The sequence below is a fragment of the Mustela nigripes genome, chromosome 4 (assembly GCF_022355385.1).
Source record: "Mustela nigripes isolate SB6536 chromosome 4, MUSNIG.SB6536, whole genome shotgun sequence".
NCBI lineage: Eukaryota > Metazoa > Chordata > Mammalia > Carnivora > Mustelidae > Mustela > Mustela nigripes.
Genome location: NC_081560.1, coordinates 71576749 through 71600528, shown reverse-complemented (window position 1 = coordinate 71600528; position 23780 = coordinate 71576749). Strand labels below are relative to the sequence as shown.

The following is a 23780-nucleotide window of genomic DNA, read 5'->3' as shown; positions in this document are numbered from 1 at the left end:
CACTGAGCAGAGAGCCCGATGTGGGGCTCAATCCCAGGACTCTGGGATCATGACCTGAGCCGAAGGCAGAGGCTTTAACCCACTGAGCCACCCAGGCTCCCCTGTTTCTCCAAAATTCTTATGTTGAGATCCCAACTTCAAGGTGATAGTATTAGGAGGTGGGCCCTTTGGAAGGTGATTAGGTCGTGAGGGCAGAGCCCTTATGAATGTGATTAGTTCCCTTATAAAAAAATAGATCTCTTCCTCTTCCATCATGTGAGGTTAAAGCAAAGAGATGACCATTTATGAACTAGAAAGTGGGCTCTCCCCAGGTCCTAAATCTTTGGCCCCTAATCTTAGACTTTAGCTTCCACAACTATGACTAGTCTCCAGAACTGTGAGAAATAAATTTCTGTATATAGCGCTAAGTCTATAATATTTTTTTACAGCAGTCCAAATAGGCTAAGGCAAGAGATGACTCTACTCTGACTTGAGCAACTGAGAAGAAGTTGGATGCTAATCTCTGAGATAAGGAAGATGAATGTATGTGGGGGAAGAGAAGAGTTTGAGTGAAATGGGTATCTGAGAGGGGAAATGTGGGCATATTTGGAGGGAAACATATTTGAGTAAGATAAAGATGAGTTTTAGATATGTTGAGTTGGAGGTGCTTTATATGGCATCCCAGTGTAAAACTGAATGTGTATTTGGAGTGGAAAACAGAAGCCCATGCTAGAGATCAATACTTGGTTTAAAAATACTAGCGATACTGTGGAAGTGAGGAGTTCACTCAGGAAGAAGACTAATGCAGACTGAGAGTTGAATCCTGTGGAAACACCCATGTTTAAAAGGCAGGTGAAGAAGTATCTACAAAGGATGCTGAGACACAAACTTTGCAAAGCTAGAAGATGATGTTTGTGAAACTGAGAGAAGACAGAGTTTCAAGTAAGGGGGGAGTACTAGTCAAAAATGAGAAATCAAGTATGAAGGAGGCTTGAAAAGTGACCATTAGCTTTAGCAGTAGTTGATCAGAAAGGGAAGTGTAGATTCCAGAATGGGGAATGAATGGGAATCAGGAAAAGTTTGTGTGTGCCACCTAATTTTTCAGAGTTGTTGTTGTGAAAAGCAATATAATTGTAGTGGTTATGAGCTTAGCCTAGACCATGCCATCTGGATCAAATCACGGCTCTGCCATTTTTAGCTTTGTGACTTTAGGCAAGTTACTTAACCTCTCTGTGCCCCTGCTTCCCATCTGAAAGATGAGAATGGTAATAATACCTGCCTTGGGTTTATTATGAGAATTCAGCTAATACTTATAAAGCACTTAGAATATTGTCAGACTATGAAAAGAGTTCAGGAAGTATTAGCCACCATCATCCTTCTCTTGTTGGAGCATAGAGAATCAAGCTACATAGCAGAAATTAGTTTGGAGAAATAGGCTGGGATCAGATCATGAGAAGCTGTATGTATTATTTGAAGTGGTATGGATTTTATCCTAAAAGTAGCAGAAGACTGTTAGAAGAATACATATTTGATATGTTTAACTTTTGAAGAGTTTATTCCTTTCCAAAAAATAAATCCTATAGTCCAGTAGGTATGCTGCAACCAGGTGGCAGTTCTGTTGTTACTATATAGATGAAGCAGTTAAACCATTTTTAAAAAAATTATAAAATACTGATTTGAATAATATAGCTAAATGTAAATATAAGTAGCTTAATTCTAGTAATGCTTTTATCTTTTTTTTTAAAGATTTATTTATTTATTTGAGAGAGTGCATGAGCAGGGGGAGAGGCAGAAGGAGACAGAAAGGGAGAGAGAATCTCTAGCAAACTCCCTCCTGCATGGGTGAGAGGGGAGATGGGCAACATGGGGCTTAATCCCACGACTGTGAGTTGGTGACCTGAGCCAAAGCCAAGTGTCAGATGCTTACCCAACTGAGCCACCCAGGCACCCTGGGCTTTTTTATTTTCAAAAACCTATTATTATTTAAGTGAAGGAGAGAAAATAGAGGGTTATTACAAAGATAGATTTCAGAGGAAGGTAAATGAAATATAGTTGGGCCTTTTAGGAAACTGAAAAGGCATTTGGAATCAGTGGTGTTCTCCGTATCATCTCTTATCTTTCACAGTATCTGATACTCCTCTTTTTGCAGATCAGCTTCCTTCACTTATACATCAGTTTACACATGACCAAAAATTATGGGATGAATCTCTGAGTCTGTTCTATTTAATGAGGTTGTTTCTCACTATATACATCTTTTTTTAAAAAAAGATTTTTATTTATTTATTTGGCAGACAGAGATCACAAGTATGCAGAGAGGCAGGCAGAGAGAGAGGGGGAAGCAGGCTCCCTGCTTGAGCAGAGAGCCCGATGCGGGCTCGATCCCAGGACCCTGAGATCATGACCTGAGCCGAAACTATATACACTTTTAAACAAGAAAAGGAGGGGGAGAGAAAATTTACTCAAGTATTGGGAGCCATCTCTTCATAGAATAAGCATCTAGTATAGTGGTTCCCAAACTTTGTTGCACAGAAGCACCTGGAAAGCTTCAAATAATTGTGAATCCTAGGTCACACTTCATCCCGAAATCAGAATATCTCACGTGGAGCCAGGACTTACTTTTTTGTTGTTGTTGTTGTTTTTTAGAAAGAGTGAGTTAGTGCACAGTAGGGGGGACAGAGGGATTTCACAACCCTGAAATCGTGACCTGAACTGAAATCAAGAGTTGGACGCCTAACCAACTGAGCCACCCAGGTGCCTGTGGACTCACTGTTTATTTTTTAAAGATTTATTTATTTGGGAGAGAGTGTGTGGGGAAGGAGCATAGGGAGAGAATCTTCATGCAGGCACTGAGCACATAGCCCGACGTGGGGCTCAACTCATGACCCATAAGATCACGACCTGAGCCAAAACCAGGAATTAGACATTTAACCAACTAAACCACCCAGGCACCCCAGGACTCAGTATTTTTTAAAAGATCCTCAATATTTAGTAAAGTTACTGATCCAATAACATCATCACTATTTGTGATTCTGCAACACTGAGTGTGTGTACATTATGAACTCTCATATGCCAGCTACTTTCCTTAGTGTGTAACTGAAGAAATAGGGATGATATATGTCAGGAGGAAAACAGCAGAGAAGAGTATTTGAATCTGCAACATGACTAGTAGGTTTATTGTGTAAATTGTACTTTATGGTTGATTTTAGGGATGTTTATAGATTTATATGGTTATATCATTCATGTAAGATGCACCTCCCTTCTGTTCTTTTCTGGACATTTCTTGCCTCCGTGTTCCCTAATTCCAGGAGAAGAATTGAATTGACTCACTTCTTTTCTCAAACTATAGTGACAGGAGAGACCTGGGTGTCGTGGATGGTAGGAGCATTGGCTGATTTCTTCAGAAGGATATTCTGCATACTTTAGAAATACCTAAATTAATTATGTTTTACTTACGAAAGGATAAATATGAAATGCATAGGTAAGGACCCCTGGGTGGCTCAGTCAGTTAAGTGTCCAATTCTTGATCTCAGCAGGTCTTGATCTCAGCGTTGTGAGTTCAAGCCCCACACCCAGTGTGGAAACTACTTAAAAAAAAAAAAAAAGATAAATGATTAAAAAACAAAAATGGGGTGCCTGGGTGGCTCAGTGGGTTAAAGCCTCTGTCTTCGGCTCAGGTCATGATCCCAGGGTCCTGGGATCGAGCCCCGAATCAGGCTCTCTGCCCAGCAGGAAGCCTGCTTCCTCCTCTCTCTCTGCCTTCCTCTCTGCCTACTTGTGATCTCTGTCTGTCAAATAAATAAATAAATAAAATCTTTAAAAAAGACAACAACAACACAAAAAACCCTAACTTTATACTTATTACCCAACTTAAGAAATAACGCACATTCAAATACATTTGAAAATCTAACCCTAGCTTCTTACCACCTCAGGTAGCTGCAATTCCGAATTTTGTTTATCATTGCTTTGCTTTTCTGTATCTCATATATGTGTGTGTGTGTGTGTGTGTAGTGTATATATACACTATAAATCTATATATATAGTTTGTTGGTTTTCCTGTTTTTGAACTTAATGGTATCATGTTGCAAGCAGTCTTTTTAGTGATTTGCTTTATGTTCAGTGTCATGTAGAGAGTGTTCACTCCTGCATAGTATTCCATTATTGGCATTTGCCCCAGTATCAGTGAACATTTGGATTGTTTCCAGTTTTTTTGTTGTTACAGACATTGCTGCTGTGTTACCTTTTGTCCATCTTCTGATACACAGCGGAGATTTTGATCTGATCCCAAGGTCTATTCAGTTCTTGGGAAGTAGTGACTGTGTGAGGAAATTAGGTAGGAAGAGGAAATGAAGTGGAAAAAAACCCTGATACTTGTGTGCTTATTATATACCTTATAACATCACATAAGTGATCTCTGACAGATGTCCTTTAGAGCTGCTGATGGACACTGGATACCTGACCCATCAAAGGGTGGCCTTTGAACTGACCAGGTGTAGCAGTTCTTCCATTATTCAGTTGAGAATTCCTGCAAAAGAAGATACGTGTATCAGAAGGAATAATAGTCTATAACCTGTGGCTTATAAATGAAAGCTCAAGTAATAAACTGGTGTGTATTTATGTTGCTGAGAGAGAGAATATTTGTTACAGATACAACTTGGTTTAAGGATTCTCCTTTATATGGTATGTACACTGCTTTTTATCTATTTTTAAAGAGATTAAGCTTTATAATATGGAGAGAGTAGATAAGATTGGGGCAGAGTACCATTATTTTCACTGTTCATTGTTAATAACTGAGGTGACAGTGAAATGAAGCAGAGGTAGATGGCATGTGAACAGTGAAAATGTAATGGCCTGTCAGTGTTGGCAGTTAGGCTTATGAGGTTTGGTAACCGTGTCTGGAGAGGCTGATGAAAGTGGCTAGATCCCAGGACAGCGTATTCCTGGAGCTGTGCCTTCTCTCTCCTTTTTGGGACGAGATTTGTGGTAGATGTGTAGTTGTATTATGTCCTTTAAAAAAAGGGTGGTATAATTTAATTGGCAAATATTCTTTACAGATCTGTGGGGGATGGAGGCAGTGAGGATTTTTCAAAAGAAGAAAACAATCACCCATAGTCTCCATCCATAAGTAATCACTATTAGTTTGTTGATTCTTCGTTTCTATGTATGTTTTTAAACTTAATTTGAATCATACTCTATGCAGTTTTGGGCTTCTTTTCCCCTGACTTTATGTTGAGAACATTTTCTCACATTAAAATTTTTTTTGAAAACATTATTTTTGACAGTTACATAAGTTACATTGTATGGTTATACAGTAATGTAACCATAAACCTGATACATCATCTTTTTCAAGAAAAAATATTTTAAATAATCTCTACACCCAGTGTGGGGCTTGAACTCACAATCCCATGATCAAGAGTCACCTGCACTTCTGACTGAGCCAGACAGGCACCCCATTTTTTTTTTTTAAAGAAACTGTACAGATGTTCTGAAGTTCTGAGGCATAATGCCTAAAATTATTGTTAGTGGTGCCTCTTTTTATACAAAATAAATTATCTTGGGTCGCCTGGTTGACTCAGTCGTTAAGCATCTGCCTTTGGCTCAGGTCATGATCAGAGTCCTGGGATCGAGCCCTCCATAGGGCTCCCTGCTCAATGGGAAGCCTGCTTCTCCCTCTCCCACTCCCCCTGCTTATGTTCCCTCTCTCGTTGTCTGTCAGATAAACCCTTTAAAAAAATAAATTATCTTCTTTTATTCAGTAAATATTCATTGAGAACGTATGTGTAGGCACTCTTCTAGACTTTTAGAGTATGTAGGCTTTGATTTTGATTAAAAATCCCTTCCTTCCTGGAGTTTAACATCTAGTTATTCTGAAATAAGTTAACTTCGTATAGTCAGTAACAGCCTAAAATAATATTTTAATAATTTTATGTACTTAGAGATTTGTTCTAAGCCCTATAAAGTAATCATTCTAATTTGTATTCCATATCTATCATCTTTTTTCATTTGGGATCATTTAATAATAGGTACTGTTTATTGTTTTTCAAATAGTGGTTTTTATTTGTTTGTGTTTATTTATTTTTTTAAAAGAGGGAGAGGAGAGGTATTGAAAGAGGGAAAGAGGGAATCCTAAGCAGGCTGCACACCCAGTGCAGAGTCCAACACTGGGCTCAGTCCCACAACCCTGAAATTGTAACCTGAGCTAAAACCAAGAGCTAGACACTTAACCAAGTGAGCGCCCCCCTCAGCCACCCCTCAAGCAAAAGTTTTTTTGTTTTTAAAGATTTTATTTATTTATTTGTCAGAGAGAGAGAGAGAGAGAGATCACAAGTAGGCAGAGAAGTGGGCAGAGAGAGAGGAGGAAGCAAGCTCCCTGCTGAGCAGAGAGCCCAATGCGGGCCTCAATCCCAGGACCCTGAGACCATGACCTGAGCTGAAGGCAGAGGCTTAACCCACTGAGCCACCCAGGCGCCCTAGCAAGAGTTTTTTTTAAAAAGCTCTTATAATGTAAAATTCTAGCTTTTCCTCCTTTATAATGGAGAGTAGGAAGAGGAGAAAGGATAGGGAAAAGTTGAAAACAATTCTTCAAGAGAGCCCTTAAAAGTGAAAGAAATCTTTATTATTTAAAATTTATTTGTTTGAGAGAGAGAGTGTGTGTAGGCACATGCATGCTAGCAGGGTAGGGGCAGAGAGAGCGGGAGAGAGAGTCTAGAGCAGACTCCCTGTTGAGCGTGGAGCCTGATTCAGGGCTAGATCTCACAACCCTGAGATCATGACCTAAACTGAAACCAACAGTTGGACACTTGCTTGACTGAGCCATCCAGGTGCCCCAAAACTGGAAGAAATCTTTTTTTTTTTTAATTTTTTAAATATTTTATTTATTTATTTGACAGATAGAGATCACAAGTAGGCAGAGAGGGAGAGAGGAGGAAGCAGGCTCACTGCTGAGCAGAGAGCCCGATTTAGGGCTCGATCCTAGGACCCTGAGATCATGACCTGAGCTGAAGGCAGAGGCTTTAACCCACTGAGCCACCCAGGTGTCCCCAAACTGGAAGAAATCTTAAAACGTCCTTCTAACCTACCTCTTCATTGTACATTTGAAGAAATTGAGTTCTGCTGAGGTCAAGTGTCTTGTCCAGTGTCACAAAGCTAGCTTATTAGACTCTTTTGACACATAATGATTTGGTACTCTATCATATGTAATCCATATTCTTTTTGAAATAATATTTTTCATTCAACAAACATTTGTGTCTGCTATGTGCCACACAATGAAATGTGTTAAAATATGCAAAATTAAGATGATTCCTTAGAGTTCAGGATCTGTTTTCTTCTTAAACATATAGTGTTCCAAAACTATTAAAAAATCTACATTGAATGAGGTTATAGCATATAAGTAAAACTTACAGCTCAGTAATGTAAAGTTCTGAGGTCTTTTCCATATCTGATATTTTTGGGGCTTTTTGGCACCATTATTTTCCAGTAGTTTGTGGTAGTATTGGAAAATACTGCTTTTGTCTTCTTTGCTTTTCAGTTGGCCTACATACAAATTGTCTTTGGGTCAACTGTTGTAATCTTTTTGTTTACATAGTTAGGCCCCTGGAATTTTGTTGTAAGTTTGTACAACATTGTTGTGCAGCATTCATTAAGGAGTATTAAAAAGATTTAAAGGCAGCACTGACAAGTACAAATAGTCACTGTAATTAGAATTAATTAGGATTTTTTAAATTTTCTACAGCAAAAATGGCTCAACTTACAGCTGTTTATGGAAACTGGAGAGACTAGATAACATTTTAAAAATATTTTACAGTATTCTCTCTCTCTCTCTCTCTCTCTCGTGTGTGTGTGTGTGTGTGTGTGTGTGTGTGTGTGTTGTAGTTGTTGTTGTGGATGTGTTTTTTCCCCCAGTTTTGTCAAAAAAGTATTTCTTGGTTTGGAGATTTCATGTATGCGTGACTTTGAACTTAGTGTCCTAGGATTTGAAGTACAATGATAAATGAAGGAAAAAAGGGAACTCAGTGCACGGAATATAAATTGGTATAGTGGAAAAAATACTGGATTTGGAGTCAGTTGTTCTTGTTCTATTTTGCCACTTAGCTGATTATGATCTTAGGCAAGTACTCACATTTATCTTCAAATCTCAGCTTCCATATTCTTATTTCCAGTGGGGTATTTCCTGATTTCTCCCAGCATCCCCAACCAAATTAAATCTCCATTGTAGGCTTTCTCTAGTACCTATACTTTATCTTCAAGGTATTTTTTATCTCTTGAAATTATATATTTTTGTGTTTATCTATATTTGTTTTATTTGTTCTTCCAACCTGAATTACAGTTCATGGGAGTATGGTGTGTATCTATTTGATTCATTACTACCTGTATTGCCTTTAACACAGTGCTGGATACATGATAGGCAGTCAATAAATATTTTTTAAATAAATAAACTATTTAATACTTATCATATGCCAAGATATCCTCACAGATATAAAACTCAACCCCCACACCACACCTCTTCTAAAAAGCTGCCTTTGAAAGTCATCAGAGAGGGAGAAAAACCATTAGACTCTTAACTCTAGGAAACAAACTGAAGGTTGCTGGAGGGGAGGAGGGTGGAGGGACGGGGTAACTGGGTGATGGGCATTAAGGAGGGCACGAGATGTGATGAGCACTGGGTGTTATACACAACTGATGAATTATTTAACTCTACATCTGAAACTAATGATGTACTACTATATCTTGGCTAATTGAATTTAAATTTAAAAAAAAGAAAAATTTTATTTAAAAAAATTGTCTTTGAGAAAATCAGGCTATGAGAGACTCCCATTACCACCTCCTTAAAGATATGTAGGAGTACTTTTGATTATGAAATTGTACACTAACTTTTATCTTATTTGCTTCACACAACTCAGTGATGTGATAGGCTGGCCCTGCCTAATAGATCCTATTAGTAGGACCATATATTTTGATTCGTGTCTAACACAGGGCCTGGCACATTGTTAACACTCAGTGAACACTTGATAAATAGGTTATAATTTGTAGTTTTTTTGGAGTCCCATTATAAAAACTAGGCATGTTTTTATACAGCATTTTTTAAGTTCTTTGTTTTATTGAGAATGATTACATACAAAGTTATAAATATTGAACTTAAGGAATAAATTATCATTTTCGTTTAGTCATTTATTTATGTTCTGGTCAGAATAAGATACTGAGATTTGGATTAGTTTTGAAAGACAAGTGTATGTGGACATGATATCTTTCCAGTAAATCTTGAAACTATTTCTGTGCCTACATATGTTAACATTTTTACAATTGGCTTCCAAATGACAAACACAGATGGCCGTAGTCTGAATTTTCAGCATGTTTTAGAATAAATGTTTTCCCAGTAATTTAAAGTTTATCATTTCAATATCAGATGATTAGCTAATTGAGTAGAGTTTCTGATTTTTGCTTATCTGCTAGCTTGCCACTGTTCAGATTTAAAATAAAAATAGCTCAGATAGGTATAAGGAATTAGGCTTAGGATCTTACGCCTCTCGCATGTTTATGAACTAGAACTCTTGCTGAAAAGCTATTCTGGGCATTATATATTTATTTTTAAAATAAATAGTATCATTAACATTATTAGTTTCAGTTGTACAATATGATTCAACAATTCTATGCCTATACAAGTGTTTTCTCATTCACCTTTATCTGTTTCACCCATCTCCCTACCCACCTCCCCTCTACAATTTCTTCTCTGTATTTGAGAGTCTTGGTTTTTTATCTTTTTTTCTGTTTGTTTTATTTTTCAAATTCCACATATGAGTAAAAATATATAGTATTTGTCTTTCTTAGTCTGACTTATTTCACTTAATATAATGCCCTCCAAGGCTACCCACATTGTCTCAAATGATATTCTTTCTCTCTCTCTCTATTTGAAGGAGGGGCAGAGGGAGAGGGAAACAGAATCCCAAAAAGGCTCCACATTTAGCATGGAGCCTGACACAGGACTTGATCCTACAACCCAAGACCATAACCTGAGCAGAAATTAAGTCAGATGCCCACCTAACTAAGCCACTGACACCATCTCATTTTTTTTTTAAAGATTTTATTTATTTATTTGTAAGAGACAGAGGGAGAGAGAGCAAGTGAGCACAGGCAGACAAAGAGGCAGGCAGAGGCAGAGGGAGAAGCAGGCTCCCTGCCAAGCAAAGAGCCCGATGTGGGACTCGATCCCAGGACCCTGGGATCATGACCTGAGCCAAAGGCAGCTGCTTAACCAACTGAGCCACCCAGGCGTCCCGACACCATCTCATTTTTAATGGCTGTGTAATATTCCATTGTATATTGTTCCACATCTTTCTTATCCATTTATCTATTAATGAACTGTTAGGTTGCTTCTGTATCTTGGCTATAGCAAATAATGCTGCAATAAATATTGGGTCTATGTGTTTTTTTTAAATTAGTGTTTACAATTTCTTTGGGTAAATACCCAGTAGTGGAAGTACTGGATCATATGGTAATTCTATTTTCATTTCTTTGAGAAATCTCTGCACTGTTTCCCACAGTGGCTGTGTCAATATGTATTCCCAGTAAACATGCATAGGGTTTCCATTTTCTCCACATCCTCAGCAACACTTTCTATTGCTCTTGTTTTTGATTTTAGCCATTCTGACAGGAGTAAAGTGATATCTCATTGTGATATCCCTGATGATGAGTGCATTTCCCTGATGATGAGTGATGTTGAGTAGCTTTTTATGCACTGTTAGCCATCTGTGTGTCTTCTTTGAGAAACTTCTATTCAGAACCTCTGTTCATTTTTAGTCTGTTTTTTTGGTGTTGAGTTGTAAAGTTCTATGTATATTTTTATGAAATAGAACTCTTGCTAAAAAACTATCGTGGGCATTATTTTTGAGAATTAATTTTGTCTTGCTTTGTATTGTTTTGCCTGATGGAGAAAGAGATGATGAGAGGGATTATTTTGTGTTTTGATTCATTTAATTGCCGATTTTAATTCCAAGACCATGAAACTTTTCTAGATAGTAGAATTAGATATGCCTGTTATATTGTATTTTAATTGTCTGGTTCTCTGGAACAGTGCTTAAAGTGATGTTTTTAGTGGTGATTTTTCTGTAAAAAGATAAGTTATCTTATTTCACACATGTATTTTTTTAGTACTGTTCCAGACTTTGAATATATAGCACTGAACAGAAGTCCTTACCCTCATGCTGTTTACCTTCTAGTTAATTGTGCTGAAAAAAATAGTATGACTTTGTATAATCAGTACAAGGCCTAAAACAATGTCTTGGTAATTCTTTGTCCTTAGAAATGATTTGTTCTAAACACCATAAAAAAAAAATCTACTCTTTAATTTTTTTTTAAAAGATTTTATTTATTTATTTGACAGAGATCACAAGGAGGCAGAGAGGCAGGCAGAGAGAGAGAGGAGGAAGCAGGCTCCCTGCTGAGCAGAGAGCCCGATGTGGGACTCGATCCCAGGACCCTGAGATCATGACCTGAGCTGAAGGCAGCGGCTTAATCCACTGAGCCACCCAGGCGCCCCTACTCTTTAATTTTTATTTATTTATTTTAAGTAACCTCTATTCCCAAGTGGAGCTCAAACTCATGACCCCAAGATCAAGAGTCACATGCTCCTCTGAGCCAGTCAGGCACTCCAAGAACCATTCTGCTTTTTATTCACTATCAATAACTTTCTCATTTGGGTTCATTTAGTAATGGATACTGTTGTCTCAGAGGTGTTTTTTAAAAAATCAAGCTTTTAAAAATACAGCTTTAGTTTTCTCTTTTGTTAGGTATTATTTAATACCTATTTATTATTTAATAAAATAATTAAATATAAATTATGTATATAATTCAACAAGTCAGGATTTTAACTCACTGAGCCACCCAGGTGCCCCTTCAACAAGTCAGGATTTTAAACAGAATATTCATCTTTATCTATATTCTGTGCTCTCTGGGCATATTTTCTAACACAGACAACATGGAATTTTAAGAAGTTTCTGAAGTTGAACTTAAATACCAATAATGTCATTATTAGTATTTTTCTTGGTTTTGTGTTCTGAGGAATCTTTTTAAAATGATGTGCCTAGACTTTTGATTCTATTTTCAGATAATATGTAATAGTGTTTCAGTTGGTTTAAGAATGAATTTACTATCCTCCAAAGTAGTTTAAATGCATTCCAGCAGCTTAATAATGTACAAATAGAGGCAACTGGTCTTGCATCTGTTCCTTAAGCAGACATGAGGTGGAATAACAGGCTAGTTGCTAAATAAACTAGGGAAAATTTTTAATGTGATACTTTTTTTACATTTTACAACGTCAGTGATTGATTAGATATTTCCGACTTATGAGTTAGATGTCTTTATTATGTAATCACTACTGCATAGCTATGCTGTATCCTTTTCATCTGCAACAGACAAAATAAGTATAAAATATGCTCTGTTTTATTCTCTAAGTTCTGGTATTTGTCACATATTTTGATACCTAATGATACCAACATCATTAAGACTGTTTTAACACTTAATATCATAAGAAATTTACTGGCTGTCTTTATGCTTGGTCTAACTAATAGTTATATAATTAATATGCTGGTAATAGATTTCCTATTTTTAAGGCACAACGCAGCTTACACCTATTCTTATGCTTTTGTTCTCTCAGTGATCCAGCAGCTCAAATTAAATTTAAGAATTGGTGGTTAGTTACTTCATATAAAATTTAGAAAATGTGTTGCATAAAAAAGGAAATTTTAAGTAAGGATAAGGAAAATAACCTATAATCTCCACTCTGTAGAGATACCAAATTTGTGGTTATATTCTTCCAGAATTTATCTGTGCCTATATACACAATGTTATTAAAATTCAAGCTAGTTAGAATTTCTGAAGGCTGTGAGACTGAGCCCTGCTTGTCTTAGTTGAAAGAGATGCACACCATTTTCCTTTTATTAAAAAAAGATACTGTTGCAATATTATATATACCACTGTGTCATAAACATCTTTATTATTTTTCCATATATACTCTTTATATAAACATCTTTAAAATTGTTTGCATTAACATAATTTTAATTGAGTTAATCCAGTGTTACCCAAAGTATGTAATGCATACTTCTGATTTTAGGTGACAAGATATTGGTGACAAGATATTTTAAGATATTGGGTCACCTGTGTGGCCTAAGTGGGTTAAAGCCACTGCCTTCAGCTCAGGTCATGATCCCAGGGTCCTGGGATCGAGCCCTGCGTCGGGCTTTCTGCTCAGTAGGGAGCCTGCTTCTCTCTCTCTCTCTGCCTGCCTCTCTGCCTACTTGTGATCTCTGTCAAATAAATACTATTATAAAAAAAAAAAGATATTTTAAGATATTTTAGGTGATGGCCTGATCCAATATTAAATAATAGTGAGTAGTATCATAAGGAAGTTAATACTTTTCCAGGATTTTTTTTAGTCAATATGATTACAGTTAGCCAAAAGTCTGTTTGATGCTCATATATCCTTAATACTCCTCTAACACTTGCCTGTTTATCTTATCACCTTCAGCAGTAATACCTAACTAAAATTTTAATAATGTAGTGTTAGTTTTCATTATATTCATTTCTATTTACTATTTTCTTTAAGGAAATCACAAGTGATACTGGCTTTTAATTTATACTGGAATAGAAAATCTCCTTTTAAAATAAATTTAGATAAGTTCACTAGTTAAAACATGTTAAGTTAATATGTATGCATGGCATTAGGAGATGGCAGAAATCCTTACGATGATATGAAAGTGATTAGGAGATAGGAAGCACTGTTGTTTGACATTTAAATTATTTCATTGTTTTTCCCGTTAGAAACAAGGCTTCAGTGATCATTTGTAAAACTAAATCTTTTGCATGGACTAATTACGTTTAGTACAAATTAGTAGAAGTCCCAGAAATTTCACAAGATAAACACATTTAGACCTCTTATATTTTTGTATAATTTTGAATAATCTAACAATAGTATAATCTAAGATAGATTATACTCTCACCAAGCAGTAGAAGTACCTGTTTTCCCTATTTTATGCAACTGTGGACTAATTTTTTTCTTTAGATGTGACATTTTCATTTCTTAGTAATTGAATAGTAGTTATAAAGAAGTACCTAATTTCTTTGCAATTCAGTAGGTGTATCAAGGACTATAACACATGTCCTTTAGTTAGTTATCATTTAATGATGGTTTGATCTTATAAAGAAAATGACTCCAAAGATGCTTGCTTTTTTCACAGAGGTGCTAAAGAAAAAGTATCTCTAATGATAAGGACAATGTCTTTTTTTCTGTAGCTTGCCCAGTTTCGACAAAGGAAAGCTCAGTCTGATGGGCAGAATCCTTCTAAGAAGCAGAAAAAAAAGAGGAAAACTTCAAGCAGCAAACATGATGTGTCAACATACCATGCTTTGAATATTGAGCACTCACAGAGTGATGAAATGTACATAAATAGTCCTCAGAGGGTAGGAACAGCCGTGACTCCTGAATCCACAATAATCAAACGTGATGAGGTCTTCTCTGTTGAAGTAAGTATTCATCTAGATTTTTTGAAAATTAGAATTCTAACTAGAAAGTTGTAATTGACAACACTCATTATCACCCTGTGCAATTTTTGTGAGCTTGATTCAATAAACATTTGTAGTACAACAGCTGTAATAACATCAAGGATTCAGCACCAAGGATACAAGGGTAAATGTGACATTCTCTGTCTTTTAGGAAAGTTAGTCAAGTGGGGAAAGCAGATGTAAGATAGTCTGTGTATTCTGATTACAGCTATGGTAACAAAATTGCGTATGGTACCCTAGAGTACCACGATTTGGGGGAATGCTAAATCAGTATTAGCTATCAGCAAAGCAGTAGGCAAGGCAAACTCTGTGATAAAGAAGCAACATCCACAAGAACATGAAGTTATGATGTGACTTGGAAACTGTAGGAAGTTTAGTTTTAAATGTATTAGAATGATAGGGATGGGATGGTGGTAAAGGTGAGAGGCAGGAGATTGCACCTGGCCCATAGAAGGCCCAAAATAAAAGCTAGTGTTCTTTCTCTCTTTAATGGTATAATTTTCCAGAATAAGATGAGGCAGGACAATTTAAAAGTGGGTTGGAATTGTGGGTGGGATGGAGATACCAACTAAAACCAGGAGTAGAGAAAACCGGGATGCTTAGGAGAAAGAGTGGTAGATGAGACAGATAATAATTATAATTTGGTTTGTACCTTAATATGTTTTTATGGGAACAAAGATTTAGATAATATATAGGATTTGAGCTTTATTCAAAAGGTCAGGGGTGTTAAGGATTTGCTAAGAGTGGATCTTTTTGAGATTTTCCTACTTAGAATTTTTTTTAGCATCTTGGGTATGTAGGTTAGTGTTTTTCATCCAATTTGGGAAGTTTTGGGGCATTGTATCCTCATATATTCTGTCTACTTTCTGTCCCATCCTTTGGGTCTCCTATTATGCATGTTAGTATGTTTGATATTGTTGCACAGATTCTCATGCTCTGTTCATTTTTCTTCATTCTTTTTTAATCTTTTCCCCAGACTGCATAATTTCAGTTAAACTATATGTTAAAGTTTACTGATTTTCCTCAGATCTGTCAAGCCCCTCTAATGAATTTCTCATTTGTTGTTTTGCTTTTTAAAAAAGTTTATTATCTTATGGGGTGCCTGGGTGGCTCAGTGAGTTGGGCCTCTGCCTTTAGCTCAGGTCCTGATCTCAGGGTCCTGGGATCCAGCCCCATGTCTGGCTCTCTGCTCAGTGGGGAGCCTGCTTCCTCCCATCTCTCTCTGCCTGCCTCTCTGCCTACTTGTTGTCTCTGTCAAATAAATAAAATCTTAAAAAAAATTTTATTATTTAAAAAAAAATTTTTTTTTTTAAGTAATCTCTATACCCCACATGGGGCTTGAACTCACAGCCTTGCGATCAAGAGTTGCATGCTCCACCAACTGAGCCTGCCAGGCGCCCCTCTTTGGTTCTTTCATAGTGATACTCTTTATTTTGTAAGGCACTATCCTTGTACTTTTCTTTAGGAATTTAGACTTAATTTTATTCACTTATTTGACTATATTTAAAATAGCTCGTTTAAAGTCTTTGTATATTAAGTCCAATATTTGTGTTTCCTCAAGGACTGTTTCTACTGACTACCATTTTTTTGTGTGTGTGGGCCATACTTTTTCTTTGTGTATCTTGTAATTGTTTGTTGAAATCTGAAATGATATGATACATCATATAGTGATATGGTATGAAAACTCTGGTGTTTAGCGTGGTTTGCAGAGGTATTTGTTATCTTTCTCTGGATAACAAATCAATGTTTGGGCTTCTCAGTGGGGTTATAGCATTTCCAGTGCAAAGAGTGTCTTGTTCACCATTTCATCCTTAGTAACACAGTTCTTAGTATACAATATACTATAACTGTTTAAAAGGCATAAGTGAATCAATCATGAAAGTTGATGTCATGAAAGTATTTTAGATTTAAAAGAAGGTCCTATAAGTTAGGAAGCCCTGTGACAGAATTTTAGAATAGGCATCACTTACTACATCAGAGAGGAGGCAGAGTTTGGTACTGAGTGATGAATAAAATTTCCTCAAGTATAGATGGTAAAGGAGACAGTGATGGTTCATATTTGTTGAATGAAAAAGATGAAATCTCTAGGTCTCTTTTCTCACCTGTAAATTGAGATTCTTAGATTAGATGAGTGGGTGAACAGTGGAATCAGTGAAAATGTAAGTTTCCTCCTTGAGGAAACTTTCTAGTGGTTCTAAACTGAGGGAAGCTCAGAAAAGCCATTCACTTCATACCCAAATCCCAGGGATGTAAGAATGAAACAGGAATGTTTTAGAAAGTGTTTTATAAGCTGCAAAGGCGTTAATAACAACAAAGATTGTTACTTTTCTTCAAGTTGTTACTACTTTTTCTGGCATCAAGATTTGGTGATTTTTTAAAAAACTTTTTGTTGTTGTTTTTATAATCTCTAAGCCCACTGTGGGGCTTGGACTCACGACCCCAAGATTGAGAGTCTCACGCTCTACCAACTGAGCCAGGCATGCCAGTGATTTTTCTTATTGAAGAAATTGGAACTCTTTTGAGTAACATATTAAGAGTTTCTCTTATTTAAAAGAGAGATAAGAATTAGAAGGATGATATCTTATTTAGTTCTTTTGTCTTACAAATGATTTGTATGTATATAAGACCCTGTGTGAAAGTGCCTCTTGATACATTTATATTTAGAAAAATGCTTTATGTTAAATATCAAATGTGTTAGTTAGCCATTGTGCTTCATAGAGTGAAAATTTTAAAGCTTTAGGGGCATGTGGCTGGCTCACTTGGTGAAGCATGTGACATTTTGATCTTAGGGTTGTGAGTTCAAGTCCTAGGTTGGGCATAGAACTTAAATTTTAAAAAATGAATAAAATAAAATTCACATACTTAAAATTTTTTTAGATATTTGAATAATTTTTACTAGTTTTTTAGTGATATTTTAATGTGAATTTTCTATCACATGTTAATAATAGTAATGGATAAATAAAGTACCATGTTTGGGGGTGGGGAAGCTCTTAATGTAATTGGTTTTTATTTTTGTTTTAGCCAGAAAGTGAGATTTCAACTACAGCAGATGATTACAGTTCAGAGGTAAGAATAAGTAATATTATGGTAGGTTGACTTTTTGTGTATTATTTTTGAAACTTATTAATACTTTATTTCTTGCAACTCACATGCTTATGTATTTTTATAAATATTATGAAGTATAGCATAACAAAATGCAGTGTAAATGACCTAGAAAACCTGAAAGTTATGTATTTCTCTATATTTTTTTTCATATTACTAAGATCTTAAATCTGTTTGAATACCTTAATTAGAGGCCTTTAAGTCTCTAGGAAAATGATATTGAGATTTTAGGATTAATGATTGTCATAAGGTTTCCATAGTAAACACAGTGAATATTTTATTATACAGACTATTTCATATTCTGAGTAATGCTTTTTACAAATGCTCAAATTGTATATAATTACATATATTCATTTGATGAAATTAATGCTGCAGTAGTGATTTTTTTTTAAAGATTTTATTTATTTATTTGACAGAGAGAGATCACAAGTAGGCAGAGAGGCAGACTGAGAGAGAGAGAGAGAGAGAGGAGGAAGCAGGCTCCCTGCTGAGCAGAGAGCCCGATGCGGGACTCGATCCCAGGACCCTGAGATCATGACCTGAGCTGAAGGCAGTGGCTTAACCCACTGAGCCACCCAGGCGCCCTGCAGTAGTGATTTTTAATTTAGCTGATAAAAGCTAATGTAGACATTGGCCACATTAGGAAATACCTTCATTATGTGTTATTAGTAAATATATGCCATGCTGTTACCTTTTTCTTATCGTTTTCGATATTATTGTTGTTTCTTTGGTCCACAGTTTGAGGATTTGGAAAATTATGAATGGTCAGCAACTCAGTATTTTCCATAAGTTTTGTTATGTTATAGGTTTCTTTCTTTTTTTTTTTTTTTTTTAAGATTTTATTTATTTATTTGACAGACAGAGATCACAACCAGGCAGAGAGAGAGAGGAGGAAGCAGGCTCCCTGCTGAGCAGAGATCCTGATGCAGGGCTCAATCCCAGGACCCTGGGACCATGACCTGAGCTGAAGGCAGAGGCTTTAACCCACTGAGCCACCCAGGCGCCCCATATTGTAGGTTTCTAATACCAAAAAAAAGACAACTTCATGTTCTGAAGTGAACAGATTACTGTTTTGAATTGCAAATGGGAGTAAAAAACTTTGACATTTCAAAAGTTTAATGTGCTTAAAAAAGCTGGGAATATACTTATTAGTAATCTGATCAGGAAAATAACCAGGGTTGAATAAATAAATTAGTACCTGATTTATACTATGTAAAGTTGCCTGTAGAGGAATTATCTCAGTTTAAAATCACAACTTGCAATTCAGAAAATCTGGCCTTGTGACTTTAAATTTGGGGCTTACATATGAAAGCAACCCTGTTTCCCCCCCAACCCCTATAATGGCTATATTCTTTTTTAAAAAATTAAGGAGGGGATGTGTTGTGATGAGCATTGGGTGTTATATACAACCAATGAATCATTGAACACTACATCAAAAACTAACATTGTACTATATGTTGGCTAACTGAACATAATTAAAAATTATTTTTATTCATTATTTTTAAATTGAAGTATAGTTGATACAGAATATTAGTTTCAGGTGTGCAACATAGTAATTTGACATTTATATACATAATAAATGGCTACTACAGTAATTGTAGTTACCACCTGTTACCATACAAAATTATTGTAATATTAACTCTCTTCCCTATGTTGTGGGATATTCCACATCCCTGTAGCTTATTTATTTTGTAACTGGAAGTTTGTACCTCTTACTCCCCTTTCCCTATTTCACACACTGCCCTGTGTTTCCTCTCCACTGGCAACCACCAGTCTAGGCTGTTGTCTGTATTTGTGAGTCTGTTTCTGTTTTGTTTGTTCTGTTTTTTAGATTCCATATATAAGTGAAATCATATGTTATTTGTCTTTCTCTGGCTGACTTTTTAAAAAATATTATTTATTTATGTGATCTCTACAGCCAGTGGGGGACTGAAACTCATGACCCCAAGATCAAGGTCAGATGGCTGTGCTAGCCAGGTGCCCCTTTCTCTGACTATTTCACTTGTCTGTGTTGTCACAAATGGCAAGATCTCATTTGTTTTTACGGCTGAGTAATTTTCCATCATATAATCTATGTATATACATATACATATATAGACATATGCACATACATATATATATGCCACATCATCTTTATCCATTCATCTGTTGATGGATACTTAGGTTGCTTCCATGTCTTGCATATTGTAAATAAAGCAATAATAAACACAGGGATGCAACATATCTTTTCAAATTGGTGTTTCATTTTCTTCAGGTAAGTACCCAGAAATAGAATTAGTGGATCATAGAGAACTGTTTTTAATTTTTTGAGGGGTTGCCGTACTATTTTCCATAGTGGCTGCATCAATTTACATTCCCACTAACAGTGCACAAGGGTTCCCTTTTTCCCACATTCTCACCACTCTTGTCTGTGTGTTTTTTTTAATTTTTATTTTTATTTACTTATTATTTTTTTAAGATTTTATTTATTTATTTGACAGACAGAGATCACAAGTAGGCAGAGAGGCAGGCAGAGAGAGAGGAGGAAGCAGGCTCCCTGCCGAGCAGAGAGCCAGATGTGGGGCTCGATCCCAGAACCCTGGGATCATGACCTCAGCCAAAGGCAGAGGCTTTAACCCACTGAGCCACCCAGGCGCTCCGTTGTGGGTTTTTTTTTTTTTTTTAAATAGCCATTCTGACAAGTGGAGATAATATATCTTTGATCTTTTAATTTGCATTTCCCTAATGATGAGTGACAATGAGCATATTTTCATGTGCCTTTTGGTCATGTGTATATCTTCTCTGGAAAAACGTCTGTTCAGGGCCTCTGCTCATTTTTTTAATTAGATTGTTAAGCTGTTTCCTTTTTTTCTTTTTTCTTTCTTTCTCTCTCTCTTTCTTTTTTTTTTTTTTTTTGGTGTTGAGTGCTATGAGTTCTTTTTGTTAAATTTTTTAAAAAATTTATTGGGGTGCCTGGGTGGCTCAGTGGGTTAAAGCCTCTGCCTTCGGCTCAGGTCATAATCCCAGGGTTTTGGGATTGAGCCCTGCATCAGGCTTTCTGCTCTGCGGGGAACCTGCTTCCTTCTCTCTCTGCCTACTTGTGAGCTCTGTCAAATAAATAAATAAAAAATCTTAAAAAAAAATTATTAAGTGTTTTACTTTAGTGTAGTTTACATACAATGTTATATTGGTTTCAGGTGAATAATGTAGCAGTTCATGAATTCTAAACATTACTTAGTGCTCATCATGACAAGTGTACTTTTTAATCCCTATCCCCTATTTCACCCATCCTCCTCATTCCTCTCCCCTATGATAACAATCAGTTTATTTTCTGTAGTTAAGAGTCTGTTTCTTAATCTGTCTCAGTCTCTTTTTTCCCCTTTGGTCATTTGTTATTTATTTCTTAAATTCCACATATGCGTGAAATCGTATTGCATTTGTTTTTTTTTAACTGACTTATTTCACCTGGCATTATACACTCTGTTGTGAGGTTTTTATTTATTTATTTATTAAAGGTGGTTTTTTTTTTTTTTAAGATTTTATTTATTTATTTGACAGACAGAGATCACAAGCAGGCAGAGAGACAGGCAGAGAGAGAGGGGGAAGCAGGCTCCCTGCTGAGCAGAGAGCCCGATGCAGAGCTCTATCCCAGGACCCTGGGATCATGACCTGAGCCAAAGGCAGAGGCTTAATCCACTGAGCCACCCAGGCGTCCCATGTTGTGAGGTTTTTAAAATATATTTTGGATGTTAATCTTTAAATGAATATGTTGCTTACAAATATCTTCTCTGATTTAGTAGGTTGCCTTTTAATGGGTTCCCTTCATTGTGCAGAAGTTTTTTAGTTTGATGTAGTTTCAGTTATTTATTTTTGCTTTTGTTGCCCTTGTCTAACAAGACAGATCTAAAAATATATTCCTGAGACTGTGGTGTAAGAGTTTACTCCCATGGTTTTTTTTAGGAGTTTCATAGTTTCAGGTCTTTAATCCATTTTGAGCTTATTCTTATATATGGTATAGGAGTGGTTTCAGTCTTTTGTATGTACCTGTCCTGTGTTTTCAGCATCACTTATGGAAGAAATGTTCTTTTCCCCATTGTGTATTTTTGCCTCCTTTGTCATAGATTAATTGGCCACATAAACATGGTTTTTTTTTCCCTAGGCTCTCAATTCTCTTCCGTTATCTATGTGTCCATTTGAATGTCAATACCATACTGTTTTGATTACAGTAGCTTCATAGTATGGCTTGAAATCTGGGACTGTGTTCCCTCCAGCTTTGTTCTTTCTCAAGATTACTTTGGATATTTGGGGTCTTTTGTGGTTCCATACAAATTTTAAGATTATTTGTCCTAAGTTCTGTGAAAAATGGTATTGGTATTTTGACAGGGATTGTATTGAATTTGTAGATTACTTTGAGTATTGTGGACATTTTAACAGTATTAATTTTTTGAACCCATGAGCATGGTATATGTTTCCCTTCATTTGTGTCGTCTTTGGTTTCTTTCATCAGTATCTTAAAGTTTTCAGAGTACAGGTCTTTCTTTACCTTTTTGGTTAGCTTTATTCTTAGATACTAGAGCAGGAGTCATTCTTTGGAAGGGTGCTTACCAGGGCAGTTGGGTTGGTTAGAATGACTCTGCAGGGCAGGGTAAGTGGTGCTAGGAAGAGAGTGTGTCTAAATGGGGGCCCACCAGTGTCAAGCCAGCTGGGCTGAAGGAAGGCAAGAAAAATAGTGCCTGCCAGCGTTTCCATTCCCAGAGAAATTTCCTGCATATCCTTGCCCCTGTGGCACATGCCCTAAAATTAATAAATCTCCATGTAATATAGTCCAGGCACTTTTCAAACTGGTACCTTTGAGTTGTGTCTCTGAGCAGGTGCTATTGTATATTGGCCTTTTAAGACAGAGTCTTGGTTTCTTATTGCCCTGCGCTGTCCCAGAGTTAGGCTCATTTAAATCCAAATATTTATGGAGGCTCATATTCCCAGTGCAGATCAATAGGATGAGGGGTGCTCAGTGTGGGGCTTGAGCCTCTCACTTCTCAAGCAGGACTTTCACACCTGTGTTATATCTCCTACTTGTGGGTTGCTGCTTGGGATGTTTAGTTTCTGATTTCATCTCTGCCCCTCCTACCCTTTTCCATGTGGCTTTTTCTTTCTGTCTTTAGCTATGGAAGAGCTGTTTGCTAGTCTTCAGGTCATTCTCAGTAAATTGTAGTATAGGTAGTTGCAGCCTTGATATGTTCATGGGGAGAAGTGATCTCGGGACACTCCTATTCAGCCGTCTTCTCTCTCTCTTGCTAATGCCTTAATTCTCATAGTTTGTCTTTCTTGATTGAAAGTTTCAGGCATTTTTTGTGCCTGAACTGCCTATGTCTTTGGCAGGACTCCACAAAATACATTTTTCTTCTTTACACTCAGGTGAATTTTTTTATAAGCCAAGTGGCTATAGATCAAGCCATCTCTTATATGCCTGTGAAATTTGGATAAAATTTATGTAGCCATTTTTTCACTTTGGGATAAGAGAATAACTTTAATTTTTATTATTACAGCTTTTAAAAGTGAGGACATCAAAAGATTGTGGTTTTCAAGTTCTCTTTTTGAAAACAGTAATATAAAACTGGTGGGAATTATGAGGCCCAGAAGAATGTATTGAAACTATTTGTCTGTGATACCTAGTAAATCTGATATGTTTTGAAGTAAAGTACAAGTATTATTTAAATGTAATCCCTACAGTAAAAGTTAGAGTATGTTGACCATTGTCAAGAACAAGAAATCTTTACTACATGTATGTGTGTGTAATTTCTATGTATTTGCATATGTAATCAACATATGTTTTCTTGTTATATACATGAATAAATATATACCTATACATACATTTGTATTTTTTTTTTTCCAAACAAAAATTTCAGGGAAGAGACATCTCTTTACTATGTGACATATCCTTTGATACTTTCTCTTTTTAAGGTGGTCACAAAAACTAAATTGACTAACTGATTTATAATTGGACAAAAACAGTTACTTAGAAGATTACACTGAAAAAAGATATTTCTGAAATAATTTTTGACAGATTGATCTGATTTGATCATATGATATTATATAGTTTGGGCCTGGAATCATGATGAATTATTCTGTGACAAAGTTACATATTCTCTTTGTCCATAGAAAACAGTAGA

General features: G+C 36.2%; 1 protein-coding gene across 7 annotated transcripts in view; it reads left to right on the top strand.

Annotated features, from left to right (window-relative positions):
* Positions 1–23780, top strand: part of AKAP9 (A-kinase anchoring protein 9) — a 191328-nt gene that overhangs the window by 45586 nt on the left and 121962 nt on the right. For all 7 annotated transcript variants that reach the window (XM_059396875.1, XM_059396877.1, XM_059396876.1 and 4 more), the window contains 2 exons: positions 14260–14490; positions 17551–17595. In XM_059396875.1, the coding sequence (XP_059252858.1) occupies positions 14260–14490; positions 17551–17595 (276 nt within the window). The remainder of the gene's footprint in view (positions 1–14259; positions 14491–17550; positions 17596–23780) is intronic.